A 20,788-nucleotide genomic window follows, 5' to 3' on the forward strand; every position below is an offset into this window, starting at 1 on the left:
TATATTTGAAGAAGCGTATTTTACGTAAATCTTACATAGCAATTTTAAATTGAATCCGAATTTGTAACGTTACGCTCATAGGTTTTAAACTTCAGGGAAAGTCCCTTTCAATCTGGCACAATGTTTTGGATTGAAAATTGGAATTTAGATTTTCAGCTTTCGTTGTTATTAAAGTGTTTCTCAAGAAATGGAGGACTGTGGACTTACGGAAGAACAAGAAGTAAATGCGGAACTACGTGAAAAATTTCTGAAAGCACTTTTGTTTGCCATAGGTAAGTACTGTATACTAACAACTGCGATACCAAACTGTTAAAATGTTTGGTTATTTTGGTCACCACAAATTGCTTTAGTGAGTGAAAACAAATGTGTTGAGCTTGCCACCATAATTTCCCTATGGAAGAGGAAGCAGCTTTTTTACATGGTTGTTGTGGGAATGTTGAGTAAGGTCCGCATAACTTACTAATTTGAATCTAAGTTTTCAGAAATGTTGATAAACTAAACGGAATAAAATAATTTAAGGAGATACAGGATGTAAAAGATGAACTGCTGATATGAAGATAAGGTAGGTGTAGAGAGTGCACACAGTTGTTACCTGTATGCCAGTCTGCAGAACATGGCAGTTCCCGACGAGATCTCATGCATTCACTTGCGCAGGTGCACGACCCGTAAGTTCATGTGCAAGACCAATTTCAGCAGGCACAAAACAAATAAAAGAGGCCAAGATAGGACAGTTAAACACCTTTGGGGCAAAATTTGTGCGTGCAAACCCAAAAAATTTGGCGGCAAAAAATTTTGTTACAAAAAAATCGTGTGTGCACCTGCCACATTCTGCAGACTGGCCTGTGTGGTTTTATTAGTGCTCCTGGTGAAGAGTCATGTATTTAGTATAGCTAGGCTACAACACTTCACTAGTATGGAGTAACAGGCTGAAGAGCCTGAGCATAAACCACAGAGAGCACTGGTTTGCGATAACAAACCAACTGCTTGGGAACCAAAGTGATGGCAGCTCAGTGTCATTACATCAATGTAAAGGTCAAATCAGTGTAGCCAGTGACAAGACATGGGCTGTATTATGGCTACACTAGCCATCTAACGGCACTCAAGTTTGTTGGAAGTCACTGGTTGAAAAGCCATACTCTACCAAATCTTGTGGGTGCAACAACTGAGCATTAACCATGGTGGAGCTGGATTCCCAATTGCCAAGCAGCTGCTTGAAAGCAAAGTGGTGTGAGTCGACTCAATGTCACAAATTTACTTGGCTGGCTGCATTAGAACTAGTGAAGAATAGTGGAAAAGCAAACTTGAAGATTACACATTTAAAAAAATAATTTATTTTACCCTGGTGAGATTTAAATGTGTTGTTTTTGTAAACGGAAGCACCAATTCAGTCATTTCAAATTCACACATATTTGTTTCAGCCGGGCATATTTGATGATATTGTAACAACTTACAAGAGCGGAAGTTATTTGAAAGAAGATCATTAATTGTGTGGCCTAATAAGAAATAGACTCTTCGAGTGGCAGCTTGTTCATTTTTGACAATATAAGAATAAAAATTGTTCTGTTTTTGTGGCATTGAACAGTTTGTATGTAGACATTTGGCAATGACTGAATACAACTCATGTTAATAACATTTTTTATATTAATTTGATATATTGATTATCTCGTTAATTGTGTTCTAATAGATGTGAGGTTTTGCGTTCTTAACTGCTGACACAATAGTTTAATTGATTAAAATTCTTTTGCAGATAAAATTGTTACATTTCAACTCTATGAAAACACAACAGTAAAAGGAAAATTTGCTGCTATTGATAGCGAACATCTTCAGGTGCTAGTTAAGGATTTGCAAACTCCCAGTGGGGTTCAAAAGGAAGCAATTCTCAGAACATCTGATATTATTTCATTTTCATTGGATCTTCAATAAAACTTTGACAAAATCTTTATGGAAACTATGCATAAACCAGGTAAATATGACCAAAACTCTAAGGTAATTGATCATGACTGAAATCATTATATTAGCTTAAACATTCAATGGAAGCAAATTATTAACTTTTATTCTGGACAATTTTGGTTAATTGCAGATGTGTTTTCATTGACAGAGCAGATTACAAACTGTTGCATATCATTGCATGCTATTCCAGTTTATTGCGAATTGAAGTTCATTGCAATAAATGGCGATTGCAAATTGGAATTCGTTTGGCCAGATATGCCTATTTTTATACCAGTGTCGTTATTTTTAATGTTTATCTTAATTTAAACTCGTGCGTCATACAAGTTCGCTTAGAACTGCATGAATTTTACCAGGAAATATATATTTTTTGTTTTACCGATGTTCTTCAAAAGGTGCATTTAACTGATTTTTTTGTATTGCTTTACATGTATAGTGTTGATAATATATAAGTTTTAAACTACAAAAATATATTGTAAAACTACTTTATGTAAACACTAGCTTATAATTTTTGTGTTCATAAAAATATTAAAAATCAGAATAAATTTTAGGTTGTATGAATAAACAAGTTGCAATAGAAGGTGATTGGCTGAACAAACAATAAAATCAACATTGATCAATTAAAATTGTCTATTAAAGATAAATTTTTCTCATGGCAGAAAACCAGCCACCAAAGGATCATCACTCTCGAACTCAAACACGTGATTTCCGGTTCTGTACGCACGGGATTTGATTTCTATGATCACTGCGTCATGGCCGTCGATTTTAGTCGCTTTCACTGGAGTGACTGTAGCACTGAAAAAAATGAATCTTTTTTTGGTCGTTTGAAGCCACAAAATGCAATCAACTTTAGGAAGCACCAAAATATTGTATTAAGTTTAACATTCTATCTTTTAGTTTGGATTTTTTGTGTCAAATGTATTGCGATGATTACAACATAAGGCAGGGGTGGCCAAACTTTTTTACCAGAGGGCCAAATTTGCAACTGTCTTGCCACTAGAGGGCCGGATTAAGTGAGATTTACGTAAAATTTGTCGTAACTGGTTGCTATCTTTATTAAAATATATATTATTGTAGTAGAATAACATCATCTTGTTTACACTTCTTGTATTTAATAAAAGGAACGTCATGGTTGGCAGACTGTTCTAAAAATAACGCTGCAAGGGCATTTATTCTAAAAATAACAACGCTTGCCACAAGCTACTGCTAGTAGCAGCCAGCGCTGTTGCACTGCTTGTTCACAGTGGTAAATATGGTGCTTGCAAAAAAAACAGGCAAGGTGTTTGGCGGGCCGGATGAAACAGGACTGGGGGCCGGATGCGGGTGCCATGCCCCCCCCCCCCCCTCAACAAGGTGCCATGCCCCCAAGGACAAGGTGCCATGCCCCCCCCCTCAAGAAATTTTGACCGGCTGTTTTAGTATTAAAGACAAAACTGTGAATAGCAATGTGCGCTATTTTGTTTAATGTGCGTAACACATTGATGCTCGTCACACATCTCAATAAACAATGAATGCCAATCCAGGCCACTTGGCGTCCAACTGCGCGTATGACGTTACAATGGATTTTATAATAACTTTGTTACGTCACACTCATACAAGTGAAGATAATTCACAATATGATTAAGAGGCAACCACTGTTAGAAACAACTGTGCCGAGTGTTAAAAAGTGTTACATGAACACGATCGAATCGTGACTATAACGTTCGTTACTTACAGCAAGAGTAAGGCTTCACAGGGCCTTAGGCTAACCAGCATTTAGTTGATATTGCGAGTTGAATAGGCACAACAGGTGCTAACAAAGAGGTCTACACAGTCTACCGCAAGGTGGCGCACTTGTCGCTGCAAGGTGGCGCACTTGTCACCGCAAGTGGCGCAATATATTTTATGCTGTTGCCCCCCCCCCCCCCCCTAAAACCGATCCTAGATACGCCACTGTTTGGCCACCACTGACATAAGGTGTAGATTTACTACGTTTAACTTTTAACTAAGGTAAGTCTGCAGAAAAGTAAAATTTGTTTTAATTACCATTGTTTGGTCACTATACTGCCGTATTGTCGCGACTCGCCCAGTTTCAAGTTTCCGTTGAAATAATCGAATGTCGCACAACACGTTGATCCGGACCCACAGAATCCGCGGTTAACCTGAAAAATCGAATCTACAAATTACAGCTGCAATTTATTTTGTTCTTGTCTTTCTAGCTACAGTTTCACAAGATGGTTTTAACAATTCAGCAGTTTTGTGCTTGACTCTAATGTGGAACCAAACACTTTTTCAAGGAGAAAGTGCAGCTGTTTACTGAAGTAGATCAGTTTTTCTTATTCTCTCTCGCAAAAATCTAACCTTTTTGGGTTTGTCACACCGGCTAGAATTTCACCATAAAATCCACTTGCATCAAAGTTTGCCCACCTCGTTTTAAACGGGCCAGAGCTAGTAGGCTATCTTGATAAGGCATACAAGATAGTTAAATAACCCAAATAGGGTTTGATGTTACATTTGGTGTGTGCTATTAATGAACTCAGCGCCTATAACAGATCTGATAAATCATTAAACATGGCTGGTAAACAACTTACCATGGACTCGCCGCATACGACAAAACGAAAAGTAGGATCCTTTAAACTTCGGTCATTTATGATTGTTCCACACATCGGCAATTGGCTCTGCGTATGATGATTCATTTTACTTTTGAGGTAAATGCACCTTTCATACCCATGAAGGCAAGTGAAATACGTCATTTGATAAACACCCAGTAAATCAACACCGTATGGCTGTTATTGCGTTTTCCTTTAAAGGGTGGTTAACATTAAAGTGGGGCCAATATTAGTATTGTTTTTACTTGACCCCTATTCTGTACCTGCTCAATGGCTTTTTGTGTGACGTCATCAGCCCATGACGTCATTGTGGTGTACTTTTCCTTGCTGATGTCAAGCTGTAACTGGTCCTCGTACACGATAGCGTAGTAGGCTCCCCCATAGACTATGTTCGTCCGTACTTTAACACCAGTCGAGAGAATTAAATCGGTATCTGAAAGAATTCAAATTTCGATGCTGTGTAAGAAACATTTTTTTCAGTTGAATTAAAAGCACACTTATCTGATTTATTTTGTTATAAGTTAGAAGAATCTACTGTACCAGTTTTTGAATATCTTTGTGGTTGTACATGACGAGGATCAATAGCTATTGCCTTTTTATCTCTAGCTTTTCTATTAGTTTTTATTAGCTCGTATATACTTCGGTAAATTCCAAATTGTTACAAAAGTAATGAACACATATCCGGATTGATTCGCTTGTTTCTTTTTGTCTTTATTTTCCTGTTTGTAGTTTTAACACTTACCTATTGAATGGACGTATGCAGGCACCCCGTGAAACCTGACATTTCCTACTTTCCCATTGGTCCATTCTGCGTAACACGTGACTATACCAGGTGGGCATTGGATCACGACTTTTGTTTCAGGTTCGGTGCATTTAACCAAACCATGTTCCATCAAATACCTTTGCAAAAAATGTTTATCAGGTTTTTAGTTCTAATCTTACGTTGCTTTTCTGTGAAGCTTACGCCCAGTTTTGTTTTGTGTTATGTCAGCTGAACATTTTTTATTCATGACAAAATATGTTTAACAGCAGGTCGCGTAATTCCACTTTGTGTGGCCGAAGGCGCCATGTTATGCGAGTTTTAAGCGAAATGTGTAGAAAATGAGTTAAGATTGTAGGCTAAACATTTTTGGTCTTGTTTACCCCTTTTGTGGGCATTGGTGGTAAAATTTAAGCCCCAGGTTTGTTTAACACGTTAATATTTTTGCCTACTGTATCAACTACTTTGGGTGAATTTGGGGGTTTCTTTGGAGTTGGTTTACCCCACTTAAAACAGTTGGTTTAGTTGTTCAAAGACCTTTTATTGGCCTATATATGTTTTATTATACTCGAGTGCGACCGTATACATTATTGTCGGCAGTCGTAGACCTCGCAACACTAAATTTGAATCCAATTACTTTTGATTCCAGTACTTACGCCGTCGAGCCCAGAGTTGCAAGTCGGGCCGGCCTTTTCGGACCGGTTTCGGGCTTAAGTATTTGTGAGAAAACGGGCCCGACTTTGCGTTCCGTGTCCGCTATTTTTTTAAATAAAATCACTCAGCTAAGTAACAAGTCTCTGGCTTTGACCTAATGCCCACCATACTCTAAAACGCATTGTTTACCCCATTGTCTACTATTGTTTATTGTGTTTGTTGTCTTTCTCTTTTTTCTTTCTCATCCTTTGTTGCAAGGCTTTCGTGGATAGGCCTGTCAATAAAAATTTCGGGCCTAAACGTTTCTGGTTCGGGCCGGGCTTCGGGCTTATACTTTCTGGTTCGGGCCGGGTTCGGGCCGGGTTCGGGCCGGGTTCGGGCCGGGTTCGGGCTCAGATTTCGGGCCCGCTTGCAACTCTGGTCGAGCATATTTTAAATGATTCAACACGTTGTTTGCTTAACAGTGGCCCAACCTTTCATGAATATTTTACTGACCTTACAAAACATATACTGGCTTCACCACAGAAAGGGAGATACATCGTAGCCGCACAATACAACACAGCAGCATCAGCCAGTGATTGGTCGTGTTGTATTGGCATGACAACGGTCATGGATCGGTAGCCACGTGGTTCCCAGCATAGTTGCCTGCAAACAGTATGCTTGTAAAGCAGAACTTTATCTTGTTTATGGACAAATAAACCCAATTTGGACCATTTGTTCCAGCACTGTAAGCGGAACTCTATTTTGAAGAAATGCATTTAAAGCAACACAATTAAAACGTAGTCGATTTTCCTACTTTATAGTAGGTAACAACTTACTTGCGAACAAAGTCGATATTTTGATGAACGAATTCCATCCTCTCCTTAAAACAACTTCCTCGGATTTCGGGGAGTCCCCCTGTGATGACGCGCATCGGGGAACCCCCGCAATGATAGTCAACCGTTTCAAGTTTCATTTTTTACCGTTGCCTGATATTAATTCAAGTTGTATGTAAAATTTATTTTTTGAGTCCAAAATAAGAATATGACTTTTATTCCAATCCACACAAAAACGCAACCAAGTGGTTTTAGTTTCATTTTTAACGTTGTCTGCTATTAATTCGGAATGTGTGTCAAGTTATTTTTTTACTTATTTTGTTTTAGCCCACACAAAGACACAGCTTAAATTAGGTTATGTTGTATGTCAACAAAACTACATCCAAAAGACCTGGCCTTGTCCGAACCCTGAAACACTTTCTTTACAATATCTCAACGCTACGTAAAAGGTGGCAAGGCTCGCAAAAATGCTGCAAGCGTACTGTCGCAATAGCAACGTTTAATGCACCTGACAAGGTTATAAGGCTGCAACGGTACTGCAAGTTTCTAACGCAGTTTACATAGCATTACTCGTCGCACCGTTGCTCAATCAAACCAACCCTGCCTTTGCGATTTCAACCCATTTTTTGTCATGGCTCGCTGATATTTAACCTAAGGTTCAACAGTGGCTTCGCTATTACAATGGTACCATAAAGCTCTGGTTACGGTTGGTTAAAGCAGAATTCCCTCTGGAGCGTTTATAAATCGCACTGATGAAATATGGAGATTCACGGTATTGGTATGTCGATTATACATAAATGGGTTATCGCAATCAATCGACATTTCAAAATTGATTTTTGAACAACTCAAGAGATTTCTAACAGCTGTCTAGTTTTCACGATTACTATCTTTAATGACTTCCTGCCTGATAACGTAACACGAACTGATTAGGTAAAAACTATGCGCTTTTAGTTGTATCTACTCTAAGGCGACCTGTATTGGACGTTGAAACGTCGGGAAAAAATACAATTGCCAGGATAGCGTAAACTTAGTGTAGCAAGAGTTTTAAGTCTAGCTTTCAGGGCAATTTTGCCACGGTCGCAAATTGCTATCACGAAATCGTTAATATTTAACTCACCTTCGGCAAACATGTCTTTGCAACCCTAAGTTTTAGGCATGTGTTAGTAAGGTTTTCCACCACAAAACAATAATTACTTGGAAAAACGACGGAAACTCATTTAAATTTCCTATGCAATAATGCTACAATATCCGCTTTTAATGTTATTATTACATTCCGCTTTAATGTTATTATTATATTTAATGTTACAATATCGGTGTTTATAACAGTTCGGTGGCATCATTAATTTCTGTTTATGGGTTTACTCGACATGGTGAAATAAACCCGACTCGCGAAGTAATCACTATACGGAAAATAACTGCCAAAATAGACGTAAAAAGCGACATGCTTTATTATTTAAACGTTTCGGTAAATGCTCATGTCAGGTAAATCGCTAAATCTAAATCATCAGTGATTAGTGGGGGGTCACATGGTTACACGCGTAATGCTACGAAAAATGGTCCATTGATACACAACACTCGTAATACATTCTGACTGGAGAATTAAACGAACAAAGTTAGACTTTCTGTTTTGACCTGTTACCTCTAGAAATAGGCTATTGCTGCCAGGCATACTGTATAACAAAGTATTGCTCATCCAGCAGTTTTTATTATAAATAATCGACGTTTCGACGTCCTATACAAGACGCCTTCATCAGGATAATGACGTAACTTGGAGAACAAAAAAAAAATTCATCGAATTTTGTTCTCCAAGTTACGTCATTATCCTGATGAAGGCGTCTTGTATAGGACGTCGAAACGTCGATTATTTATAATAAAAACTGCTGGATGAGCAATACTTTGTTATACTGTTACCTCTAGATCTAGATTGTTCCAGTTTGTTTAACTACAACAAATTGACACAGAGCATCGACCCTCAGCAGTAAATGACACCAGCAGTAAACTGCGTTTTTCAACAACTTTGTTTGCTATCCAAATATATTGATACATGAACACAGGGCGTGCTACCTTGTTTTAGAACAGCGGTTCCCAAACTTTTCTAAACATTTTGCCTGTTGGACCCTTTGCAAATATTTTGATATTTCGCGCCCTAGAAAAAAAAAAAAATGCTATAGGAAAAATAAAAAAACATTGTTTCTTATAATACACTAGTGCAATGCCGATTCTTTTTATTGTAACAAACTTTTTCATTATTTTTTCAAAACGGTCACTTTGCCATTATATCGGGGACTCGCAGACCATAAGCCTGAAGGTGTATTTTAGCAATACCAAAGTTTTTACAGAAGTTTAGCTTATTAGGTATGCAAAATTACACATAACAATTATCCAAAGACGGTTTGTGACATCACAGACAAGACAGAAAACATTACGATAGTGCGCAAACAATTGCATTTTTGGTAGTTGTCATGCAATAAAGGCTATCTATTGTATAGTAACGGAGGCAGTGGGTCTCTAATTGTACTTTGGTTTAAACCTATTCAGTGACACAAATTGACGCCAAATAAGATTATAGAGGCACGTCAACCTTTTCGCGGACCCCGCGAAATTGCTTCACGGACCCCTAAAGGTCCGCGGACCCCAGTTTGGGAACCGCTGTTTTAGAACATACTTCTGCAAATTATTATTGGCTTCGTCTGTAAACAAACTAGGCTGTTGTTTTCACCGAGACGTTTCATTAAGGAAATTCATCTTGGTTATTATAGCGTTGTATTAGCTTTCAGCCCAGCGGTTCTCAACCTTTTTCAGAACGCGGGCGATCTGACGACATTTTCTATCGCTGCGTTCGGTCGGTAGACCATGACTTAGGTTCACTTTTCTCGACCAGGATAGGATATTTTGGAAACCAGCAAGGTTAGCAATTTCGAAGGAAAGCCCAAACACGAGTTTTGCCCCAACTCGGGGCTGAACAGTTGGGTTAGTTGAGTTGCAATTCTTGATCTGACTTCTATTGTACGCGTAGCGCAGGTTGAGAACCATTGCTGGCTTAGCCTAAAAATCATAAAAATTAACAAACATTTCGGTAAACATCATTCCCAAATTATAAAGGAATACAACTATACAAACTTTTCTACAAAGTCAAATTCCATTTCTTGCCGTAACAACTTATATCGAACCACAAAGTCGATGTTTAGCAAATCATAAACAAAAAAATCATTAACTGACTTTTTAACACAAGCAATTAATCCACACACAATTTAACTTGTTTGCGGGCTGTTTCCTATTTGTCACAACTGCCGAATTCAGCGGTTCGCAATGTTCAGGGCAGTGCCTACAAAATATCGGTGTCTCGTAAAGTTTATTTTTATTGCTACAAACTTGCATGTGTAAAAATGTCCAAAAAATGCAATGAATGGCGTACGGCAAATTCACAACAGATCACAGTACGCCAAACTCGCAAGGTACATTGAATCGATAAAATTGATTTCAAGCATTATCATGCGACAAGGCGTTGATTACAAAACGTTTATCCTGCGGTGGGATTCGAACCTAGATGTCTTCATCCAATTCATATGTAAGTTCAATCAGTTAAAACTGCGAACCGTGGGTTGGAAGATGAAACGCCCGTTTAACAATGTGATTGCAAAAGGTATTTGTTAAATCACGTGACCGTCACATGATAATAATGCAACACAAGTCGCTGTAACAATTAATAAAAAATAAAAATGGACACAGCTTGAAACCTACATCAAGTTCTGTATAACCCAGACAGATTCTTTTTTGGTTCGAGAGGGATGGTAAGCGGTTTCAGCTGTTGGAATTTGCAGAAAAATTGGCGTATTTACGACCCCTTTAAAAAAATCTATCATGTCTGTGGAAGTTCTATTGTCATGGTAGAAAACCAGCCACCAAAGGATCGTCACTCTCAAATTCAAACACGTGACTTCCGGTTTTGTACGCCCGGGATTTGATTTCTATGACCACTGCGTCACGGCCGTCGATTTTTGTCGCTTTCACCGGAGTGACCGTTGCACTGAAAAACATTGGAACTTTTGTTTTTGTCGTTCAAAAGTCAATAATGCGATCCACGATTCACCATTATTGTACAAATTACAAGCTGTGATAATTATGTTCCGAAAACGATTTTAATCAAGAAATGTATTACTCACGACGACACATGGAGTAGATTTAACACAGAAATATTTGCACTAATTTCCAAGTAAATGAAACATTGTTAACCTTATGTATTAAAATCAGTCGACTTCGCAAGTTATTTGAGCTTTATAATTACCATTGTTTGGTCACTATGCTCCCGTATTGTCGCGACTCGCCCAGTTTCAAGTTTCCGTTGAAATAATCGAATGTCGCACGACACGTTGATCCGCACCCACAGAATCCGCGATTTACCTGACAAAAAATAAAAATCTCAATTATAAACGTAATTTATCTACTATTTTTTAGGCTTTCGTAGCTGCAATTTTTGACGAAATGTTGGGCTAAAATAAATAAATCCCCACACTTGGTAGCAAGAAAGGGGGTAGTTTTCAGTCCAATTACCTTTCCATCTTTGTGTTGTTTCGTAAAAATCGTTACCACATTACTAACATTAAACCCGGTTTGGCCACCGACGTACTTTTCGTGTTCTGTTGTTAAGGGCAGGACTTTTAACCGTTGTGGCACATAGTTAAGCAAGGCTCCTTAACTTACCATTGAATCTTCATAGACGATAATGTGAAAAGAAGAATCCTTTAAACTTCCGTCGGTGATAATTGTTCCACAGATCGGCAATTTGCTCTGCATATGATGTTTATATTTACTTTTAAGGTTTTGCTTGTAATGTTTCTATTTCAACACATTTTGGTCATCCACGAGGACAAGTGAACTGCGCTATTTGATGAACACCGGAAAAATTTATCAATACACAATACTTTTGAACGTTCGAATGTCCCAATGTTATTACAAAATAACATTGGGTTATCGTAATTCGTGTTCGGTACTTGTTCTATAGCTTCCTGTGTGACGTCATCAGCCCATGACGTCAACGTTATGCACTTTTCCTTGCTGATGTCGATGTGTAACTGGTCTTCTAATACGATAACGTAGTACTCTCCACTGAACACAATGCCTGCCCGTACTTTAAGACCACAAGATAGATTTAAATCCGTCTCTAAAAATAACAAACAAAATAATTTTTGTGTCCTATTTTTAATTTGGTATGTATAAAACTTGGTGACTCTAACAACAGTGTAACCTTGGCAATTGACCTATTCTTCTGTGCAAGGACATTTGTATGTAACCTAATGACTTTGCAGTTTTTGTTGCTTAGACCATGAGTTCTTCCACTAAGCTTCTGCCTATTTTTGAGTACGTGGTGCCATGTCCTTTCTTTTTTATACACAATTTTCTGGTTTAAGGTGTATTGTCTGATATAGACAACCATATTTGTTTATAGCTGCTTTCCTTCTTTCCCGCCGTATTGTTAGCTCGTATATGGTTGGATTTAAGTTGGTATAGATTAACAAATGGCCGGAGTTTGAACGGCATATATGACACTCAAAAAACTCAAACGAAGAGTTTTTTTGTAAAGATAGGAGGATTTGATCCTATTTGAGTTGCGCTCCGAACGTTTTTTGTAGTTATTAAGTTTTGTTGTTTTTAGTTTCATTATTTACCAACTGAATGGACGTATGCAGGTACCCCATGAAACCTGACATTTCCCACTTTTCTGTTGTTCCATTCTGCGTAACACGTGACCAAACCAAGCGGGCATTGGACCAATACTTTTGTTTCCGGTTCGTTGCACTCAACTAAACTGTGTTCCATTAAATACCTTGACAAGAAATTCTTTTGTTTCATTGAGGTGCAAATTTTATGCCATCAGTAGTTCGAAATGTTTTTCCCAATTCACCACATGCTTTGAGCAAGGGAAAAATTAAAGGTTCTTTTTTCACTAACGTACGTCAGAGATCCAATTATTTGCAGCATTAAATATTTGAGATAAAATAAAGTAGTTTGCAGTAGGCCTAGTACCTCAACTTAGGTTAAATTTTTCTGACCTCACATAACATATAGTCGCTTCACCACAAAAAGGGAGATACATCGCAGCCGCCATATAAAGCACAGCACCATCGGCCACGGATTGGTCGTGTTGTATTGGCATGACAACCGTCATGGCTTGGAATCCGCGTGGTTCCCAGCATAGATGTCTGTAAACAGGATTTTTTGTGATGTAAATTATCGTGTTAACAGACGAATAGACTCGTTTTTAAGCGATTTTTTAAGAAATTGTCTGATAACATTTGGGATTTAAAAAGGTGATTTTTTTTCACTTTTTTACATTTCCCCAGTTTTATAGTGAATGGCGAAGCGGTCTTTAAACTCTTTATTAAAACAATGCACTAAATGTTTTCAATGAACCAAAGAATTGCGGTTTACTTAGTCTTAAAACACAACTTACTTGCGAACAAAGTCGACATTTTTATGAACGAATTCCATTCTCTCCCTAAAACAACTTCCCCTGATTTCGGGGAGTCCCCCTGTGATGACTCGTATCGCGGAACCCCCGCAATGATAGTCAGTCGTTTCGAGTTTCATTTTCTTTCTAGTTTCACCTTTTAATATATTCCGAGTGTTTGTCAAAAGTCAAATGCATTCCTGCGCCCAATTCTGTTTTACTATCGCTCGGGTGAAGAGACGTATAACATATTATACCTGGCAGCAATAGCTTATATACGTATAAAATATATCAAGACAAATTAGGCTATGAGTACCCTCAACTTGTATGCGAGCTCAAACCCCAGTTAGATAAAAACTGCGTTTGGTTTACCAAAATTACGACACAAATCAGTGTGAACGTGGAATCAGGCACTAATCAACCCCATTTTGTTGAAACCCTCACCTGAGCTGCAGAGTTGGCCCAACATAACTCAGTATCAAACTGCTGTTCAATTTATCGCTACTTTGTACCAAAATGTCTGTCAATTTCTCCTACATTTAATCTTACAGTTACAAAAAACCTCCTTTAACATTTTATTGTTTATTTTGCTTTTCTTTCATACTAATTACTATACACCGACATTCCGGCGTTTACCTATATGAGACCTTCGGTTTAGTTCATTTTGACATCTCCTCTTTTGTCTGTTTCTCTGTGGGGCAAAGTAACTACAATTCAAAGTCTTGCTATTAAGACCGATTTGCACAGTTCGAATCGTTAATATTTAACCAAGCTTCGACAAACATTTCTTCAATTATATTTTTTGGCACCTGGGATCCGCGTCACGGTTGAATTCCTTCAGCTGCTCTTTTAAATCAGCCATGTTCAAATCTGTTTGGAGTAGAGAAAAAATGTTTATGTTTTTTTTACTGAAAATGTTTTTCTGTCACCAAATGATCAGCAGCATTTTAAAGTCACAATTTTGTTAGACTTATCTTTAACCGACCCGAATTTACTTTGGAAAAAGGTTAAGTTGACTGCAAGTGATAAGGTAGAGCCACTAACATAAGAACTCACAGTAGCCAGGTTTGGTATGTTCCGGTAAATGGCGTAAAGAGCGCAGTTATTTAAAATGTTTGGTGAAACTGGGGTAGGATCGGGGACAAATTTTAACATAAAAAACTTGATTTTTAGACTGATTTTATTGTTATTATTATTATGAAACTAATAGCCCTAACCAGGGGTTTTTTAAGGTTTGGTTTGGGTGACCGCTAAGTAGTTTTAAGAGACCGCAAGTGTTTCATTTAAATACCAAAAAATAGCCATATTTGCTTTTTGGGAAACCGCTGGAGAAATTTGGGGGACCGTTTCGGTCCCCCAAAACACCTTAAAAAAAAAAACTGGCCCTAACCGCGATTTAAACTTTGCGTGTGCCACCTACCGGTAATTAGCAGATCTGGCTACTGTGAGTTATTACGTTAGTAGTTTCACCAAGTAATAACCTCAGTGCGCAGGGACTGAACAACGTTCTGTCGTCAATTAAAGAGGAATGAGCTCGTTGAGTATTTTTTTAAACAGCACCTTAACAAAATCTTGTCTTGAAATTTATATGTTTGTGAGGTAAACACTTTCTAACTCTCAATATGTTTATGACTGACGAAAGGTGTACTGACCATTCTTGTATTTATTGCAGATGGATTGTCTACCACGAAGAAAAATACACAGGTGTTGACTACCTTTTGAAACCTGGTGACTACCCGATCTGTACAGAGTGGGCAGTGGACAGACTGTGGTGGCATAGGCGACAAAAAATCTTATGTGAAACCGTCATAAAGAACACAAAAATAAAACAGCTACGTTTTATTTTTAGATCGTGAACTATTGTTAACTGGATTACCCCCGAATATGCGTTTAGAATAGCAATAAAATGCTATGCTTGAGATGTTATCCTTATGCTATATTTTGTACCGGCATGCCGAAAGTTTTGTTGTGGTCCTTATACAGTTGTTGGATAATTGGTTGTTTGGTTCTTGCAAGACATGGTAGATGTAGAATATCAAACCACGCAACTTTCGGAGTACGCGTGACAAAAGCAAGATATTTTATTACTGCACGAATCAAATCAAAATCAGTTAAACTTTAGCTGTCTACATCAGTGGTTCTCAAACTTTTTTGGGTTGCGACGCCTCTTGAAAAGTTTTGTGGGCTTGCGACGCACCAGCGAATAAAAGTTAACGAGGAAACTTATTATTAAAGTTGTGTTTATTGATACAGCAACATAAAACCACGAAACGGAACCATTGTGCGACGCCCCTGGAAAATTGAAACGACGCACCAGGGCGTCGCGACGCATAGTTTGAGAACTCCGGGTCTACATGATATTTAATCCCCTTTTACGACCACAGGAATATTAGACAAAATGCCCAAATGCTCATGGATCAGAAGAAGGCTGCAAATTGAAGACTTACGCTTGGATGTTTGCAAACTGTACGCTAGCATGAGCAGACTCGCAAATATCAACAACTTCCTTAACACGAACGATAACAACACTCAATCTTATTCACGTATAGTGGCATAACTGACATTACGATTTTATAAATACGTGCAACTTTTTTACACGGATACTGGCGCCACCGCACTATCAGCTGGGTAAAGTAAGGTTCCTTGTAGTTTTCTGTCGTGATCTGCTAATATTTGAGTAATGATTGCTTTTCAGTAATGTTTCGAGGCTTCCGCTGCAAGGGCTCTTAAGATTACTACAGGCGGATTGGGCGTTCAGTTTGCCCAAGACGGTTACGTTGCAGATACCCTTTAAGTTTTGATACAGTCTTTATTATAGTGTTCAGGTTAGAAAGTGGTTTTAACGAGGGACGAGCAAATCTAACTGATAGGACGATTATAAATATACAAAGCATGAAACAATAATGTTTTTGTGTATGGTACACCAGTGTTGCAAGCAGGACCTAAATTCGAGCCCAAACCCGAAAGTATAAGCCCAAAGCCAGACCCGTACCCGATTTGTTTTTAAGAAGCCCGTTCAGGCCCGGATATTGTACTGACAGGCCTCTCCATTGAAACGTACCACTGTACAGAATACAATTGAAAACGGCGTTTTAGGGCTGTTGAGCGTTAGGTAAAGTCCAGCAACCAGCTACTTAGTTGGTAATTTTACCTGAAAAAAACAAACAACGGACACAGAATTTGAAGTCAAGCCCATTTGTTCAACAAAACCTAAGCCCGAACCCGACCCGAAAAGGCCGGTCCGACTTACAATTATGTGGTACACACATTAGAAAATCGTTATCCTACAAAGAGGAGTATGGTCTCAGTTACTAGTGTGTTGTATGCAATACCTACATAATTTGTTTTTCTATTAAATTATATATTTGTTTTTTCTATTAGTTATATACAGGTACATTTTTCTGTTAAAATTGCATTACCAAGACGGAATTATGGTGGCAAACGTAAAAGAAAACTTTGTTTAGAAACTTCATCAAACATTGCTTCATAAAATGTTTACTTTTAGTTGATTGAATAATTTCCTTTTTTAAATCTTTCAAACAGGGGTCGGCAACCTCAGTACGCTCTTGGTTTTTGATGGCACACCAACATATTTGCGTGTTAAATTGACGTAACAAATTACACTGCTTTTACAGTTTTTATCATGCCATTGTTTTGAAATTCAGCCTTACATGGACAAAATACTCAGCTTTCTCTTTATTATTGATATCTGCTGGCACGAACCACTACTATTGAGAAAAGCGTTGGCAAGCATCGCCTAAAAGGTTGCCGACCCCTGCTTTAAACAACGCAACTTTAAATCTTTGAAAGCAATTTGTTTGCGATCAAGTAATGTGTGTTTGTTTTTCAGATTACAATATATTCAGACATCAACTTTTCTGGCAAAAAGGTGGAGCTTAATTTCGCATGTAATTCACTCGATGCGTTTGGAATGAATGACGTCATTTCGTCCGTTAAAGTGGAGGAGGGAATGTAATTGCTGTTTATTTTGATGCTTGTTTTAACTATCGGCCTTCAATATTTTTATCTGAGCAATTAGAGTCAGTATTTGTGTTTTAAATCACAGTACGCCAGGCCCATTGAAGGCGCTATACCGAATCAGCCGGTCACCAAGCATTCTTGGTGGTAGTAGCAAATATTCAAATGATTGCTTGGTGACCGGCTGATTCGGTATAGCGCCTTCAATGGGCCTGGCGTACTGTGATTTATATATGAGTGTGCCGTGATCGCTGGTCTGCATAGACGCTTCAGGGCTGATCCCAGTTATGAATTTATGTTCATTTTATTTGTGTTTTACGGAATATTTTACTTTTTGAAGTAATTTTTACACTGAGGAACACTATACACGGACTTGAAAAGTAATTTGATAATAAACCATACTGCCAAGGTACTGGTGTATATATGGAGTACATCGTTCAGACGTTTCGACAATCTCTGTTGTCATCATCAGTTCAGGTTTTCAACCTATATACACCAGTACCTTGGCAGTAATGTTTATGATCAAATTTTTACACTGTTTTAACATCAGCGAAAAATGCAAGAAAAAAATACAAGAAAAATAAAAAATACTTAGGGTTCGGTAAATTTTCCAGATGGCAGCTCTATGAACATTCGGATTTCGGTGGTAGAACAACAACCATTCCTCCAGGTGAATATCACAATATGGAACGTTGGTTCAGGCACAGCGACCGAACGTCCTCATTAAAACCGATTCCAACAGTGAGTGTACAATAAAATTAACAAATTTATCTTTTTAATATTGTTTCCTCACAGAAGTTTATAGAATTACTGAAGTTGATTTTGGTCGGTGATATGTTACTGAGCCCATAAACATAAAGCGGAGTAGGTATCTTTGGAATTCCTTTTGAAACAACTTTCAACTCTCGTGGGGCCAAAACGCAGTTGGTTTTTGAATAGGAGAGAACAAAAATGGGGACATATGGATTAGCCTAAAAACCAACCACTAACGCAAAAAGATTTAGGAAATTAAAAATCGATTTCTAATTAAAAAAAACTGCAAAGCCTAATTAAGGATTCATTATGAACAAATCAACATGCTTGTCGAGTATTTTGCCCTTTTTAACTAATACAGAGTCAATTTAACTTTCAGGTTAGGCTTTATGAACACCCAAACTTCGGTGGAAAAATGGTTGAGTTGAATTCATCACACAATGACTCGTTAAGCTCGGCATAATGACACTGTGTCGTCCATGAAAATAGTGGCAGGACTGTAAGTGTACTGTTTTTTATTTTTGTAAAAAAAATGCCATTATTTTTTTTTCTATAAAAAAACGTGATGGCAAAATAATATGTTTCCGTTTAAATCTAAAATAAATTTAAATTATTGTAGTTGGCGCTTCTACGAACATAGACTTCGGCGGTATGCCACGCACAATGCCACCTGGCGAATACCCAGATCGGACAAGATGGGACGGTGGAGACAACCAAATATCTTCTGCCAAACTCGTCGATGGCGAATTTAAAAGATAACTCCACCATTTTGCATATTATACTCGGATTATTAAACGCGTAAATGCATACTCAGATAATTGCAACATACTTTATTCCTCATATTAAAAATTACGGTTGTGTTGTGCATGTTTGTCGACCGTAAGCAGTTTGAAACAGCAGCAAACAGATAGTAATAGGTTCGTAACAATTTGGCAATCAGTTAGCTCTATTTGATCCTATACTGCAGTGGTTCCGAACCTTTGTCCTGTGCACCCTTTTAGTCGATATTCAAATCTTAATCCCCCCTACATTATACGATTATGCGAGATTATACACATAGCACAGACAACCTGTAAGAGATTAATATTGTGACACAAATTCCCCCCTAGAAATTACAAAATTCCCCCCTTGTGGGGAATTCTCCCCTGGTTGGGAACCACTGCTGTACTGGATACTTCGCGATCCAAACAAAACGTGTAGTTGTGGCAAAGAAAAACTCGATTGCATAGCTTTCCGCAGCAAGATATATTCATAAAACTCTGACAGCTTTAACTTACACAACATCATGTCTGCAATTAGTTATAGTAACTTAGTGGTTGTGTGTTTTACACAGTGTTGTAAGTGTCACAGTCGCCATAGATTACGCTAAGTTTGTAATTAAGCTTGAGATGGCTCGCGCAAAGCTTCGCCAGGCCAAGGAGAGACGAAGCTGAAACCCTGACTTTAACTTGTCCAAGTATATTTTTGATAATGGCCACATAAATTTAAGTTTAAACTGCCATTTGCAGGATATTTAGGAAAACACGATAAATCTTCTACAGCAATGCATGGTCCAAAAATTGCTTGATATGTAATTTGTCGTATTTGCCGAATGGTCCGGCGCGCCTGACCCATATACAGACACAAAAAACGATGATCGAGATTCGTCCCCGGGAGTGTCCTGAGATTTAACCTCTTGAAAAAAAAATTATCACATTTTTGGAATTTGTTTTTTTGCCTCGGAAAATGAGCTATATTGCGGTACAACAGTTTTGACAGTAGATAAGCGTGCTGTTTTATCAAGATTTCTATAAAAAACTGCGAGATTTTCTTCAATTTTTATAATTTGTAAACCTGTTCAATGCCTATCTAAATAATAACATCAAATTCATGGAGAACTTTATTTTTTAAATTCGCGTCTAAAACAGGAAATGTTTACTGGTCACGGTTGAGTTCTTTGGCGTCACGGTTGGTTTCATCCGCGTCGCGGTTGAATTCCTGCAGTTGTGCTTCTAAATCAGCCATGTTCAAATCTGTTTAAAGTGTAGAAAAATAGTTTGTCAAAAATATAACCTCGGCACAAAATACCAAATATTATTACTGCGCGTGAACACAAAAGAGCTTCATAAAATTGTTTGTTATACCCACAGGGATAAATGTAGGGACTCTTTACCATTCTAATTATGTGTACTGTTTAAACGCAAAGCTTTTCTATTAAACATAAATGTGTGTTAACCTTGGCGGCATCAATTAAAATGTAGCAAACCCTAAAAGCTCCAATTTCCATTGTAAACCGTGCTTGGTCGCATTTTAGTGCCACAACATACGAATTCAGTATGAAATTGCTCGATTTGAATTCAAATATCGTTATAACATAAAACGTTATTCGAGCCTGTGTCTCCTTCGTGTTCTCTTCCTCGGGTTCAGCAGCACCGCCGCAGTAATATCGGCGACGCTTGTAGTAGTAGTATCGTCGGCGCCGGTAATAGTATCGGCGTCGCGAATAATATCGGCGGCGAGAGAACCTGAAATAAATAAAGTTTTATAAATAAAGTAAATAAATAACGAGTGAAGGTAAAAATTTTACGCCAAACCGAACAAAAAAGCAAATGTTATGAAGTAGCAAACAAATGGAGCATAATCTAATTTACTTAAGTCAAAGCTTTCACTAAAAGCAGTCTGGTAAAATGAATATATAACACAGAAGTACCAAAACCCTTCAGTATCTGCAACTAAGAGGAAAAAAGCCAGAAGTAGCAACAGCAGCACTGCACTCTTCGTATTACTTGCTTTGAAATCTATAAATAAAAATGCAACAAATGCATTACATGTAATCAAACATTAATTTCACTCAACATACACATAG

General features: G+C 37.9%; 4 protein-coding genes across 5 annotated transcripts; 2 read left to right on the top strand and 2 right to left on the bottom strand.

Moving 5' to 3' along the window:
- The first annotated feature begins 77 nt into the window (after nt 1–77).
- Nucleotides 78–4,096, top strand: LOC145215300 (gem-associated protein 7-like). Of its 2 annotated transcripts, XR_013857251.1 has the most exons (4): nt 78–272; nt 1,748–1,963; nt 2,607–2,889; nt 3,904–4,096. XR_013857251.1 is itself a non-coding variant. In XM_080083992.1 (3 exons), exons 1-2 carry the CDS (start codon nt 188–190, stop codon nt 1,921–1,923), a joined length of 261 nt encoding a protein of 86 aa, XP_079940118.1. In that variant the 5' UTR covers nt 78–187; the 3' UTR covers nt 1,924–1,963; nt 2,607–3,082. The 2 variants fall into 2 exon arrangements, 1 of the variants encoding a protein (XP_079940118.1); XM_080083992.1 differs by lacking the exon at nt 3,904–4,096 and having other exon boundaries at nt 2,607–3,082.
- LOC145212885 (trans-L-3-hydroxyproline dehydratase-like) lies at nt 2,598–7,032 on the bottom strand. Its single transcript, XM_080081131.1, has 7 exons — nt 6,768–7,032; nt 6,445–6,594; nt 5,278–5,435; nt 4,799–4,968; nt 4,518–4,604; nt 3,973–4,088; nt 2,598–2,742 (listed from the first exon to the last, which is right to left on the bottom strand). Exons 1-7 carry the CDS (start codon nt 6,902–6,904, stop codon nt 2,598–2,600), a joined length of 963 nt encoding a protein of 320 aa, XP_079937257.1. The 5' UTR covers nt 6,905–7,032.
- A 2,498-nt stretch (nt 7,033–9,530) lies between these two features.
- On the bottom strand, nt 9,531–13,352 carry LOC145212886 (trans-L-3-hydroxyproline dehydratase-like). Its single transcript, XM_080081132.1, has 8 exons — nt 13,216–13,352; nt 12,815–12,964; nt 12,431–12,588; nt 11,756–11,925; nt 11,466–11,552; nt 11,050–11,165; nt 10,668–10,791; nt 9,531–9,809 (listed from the first exon to the last, which is right to left on the bottom strand). The coding sequence occupies exons 1-8, from the start codon at nt 13,350–13,352 to the stop codon at nt 9,531–9,533; spliced, it is 1,221 nt and encodes a 406-aa protein (XP_079937258.1).
- A 2,610-nt stretch (nt 13,353–15,962) lies between these two features.
- Nucleotides 15,963–18,808, top strand: LOC145215294 (beta/gamma-crystallin-like). Its single transcript, XM_080083987.1, has 5 exons — nt 15,963–16,655; nt 17,063–17,184; nt 17,805–17,931; nt 18,323–18,442; nt 18,563–18,808. Exons 1-4 carry the CDS (start codon nt 16,644–16,646, stop codon nt 18,404–18,406), a joined length of 345 nt encoding a protein of 114 aa, XP_079940113.1. The 5' UTR covers nt 15,963–16,643; the 3' UTR covers nt 18,407–18,442; nt 18,563–18,808.
- The last annotated feature ends 1,980 nt before the right edge of the window (nt 18,809–20,788 follow it).

This window comes from Phallusia mammillata, chromosome 2, assembly GCF_965637545.1.
Source record: "Phallusia mammillata chromosome 2, kaPhaMamm4.hap1.1, whole genome shotgun sequence".
Lineage (NCBI taxonomy): Eukaryota > Metazoa > Chordata > Ascidiacea > Phlebobranchia > Ascidiidae > Phallusia > Phallusia mammillata.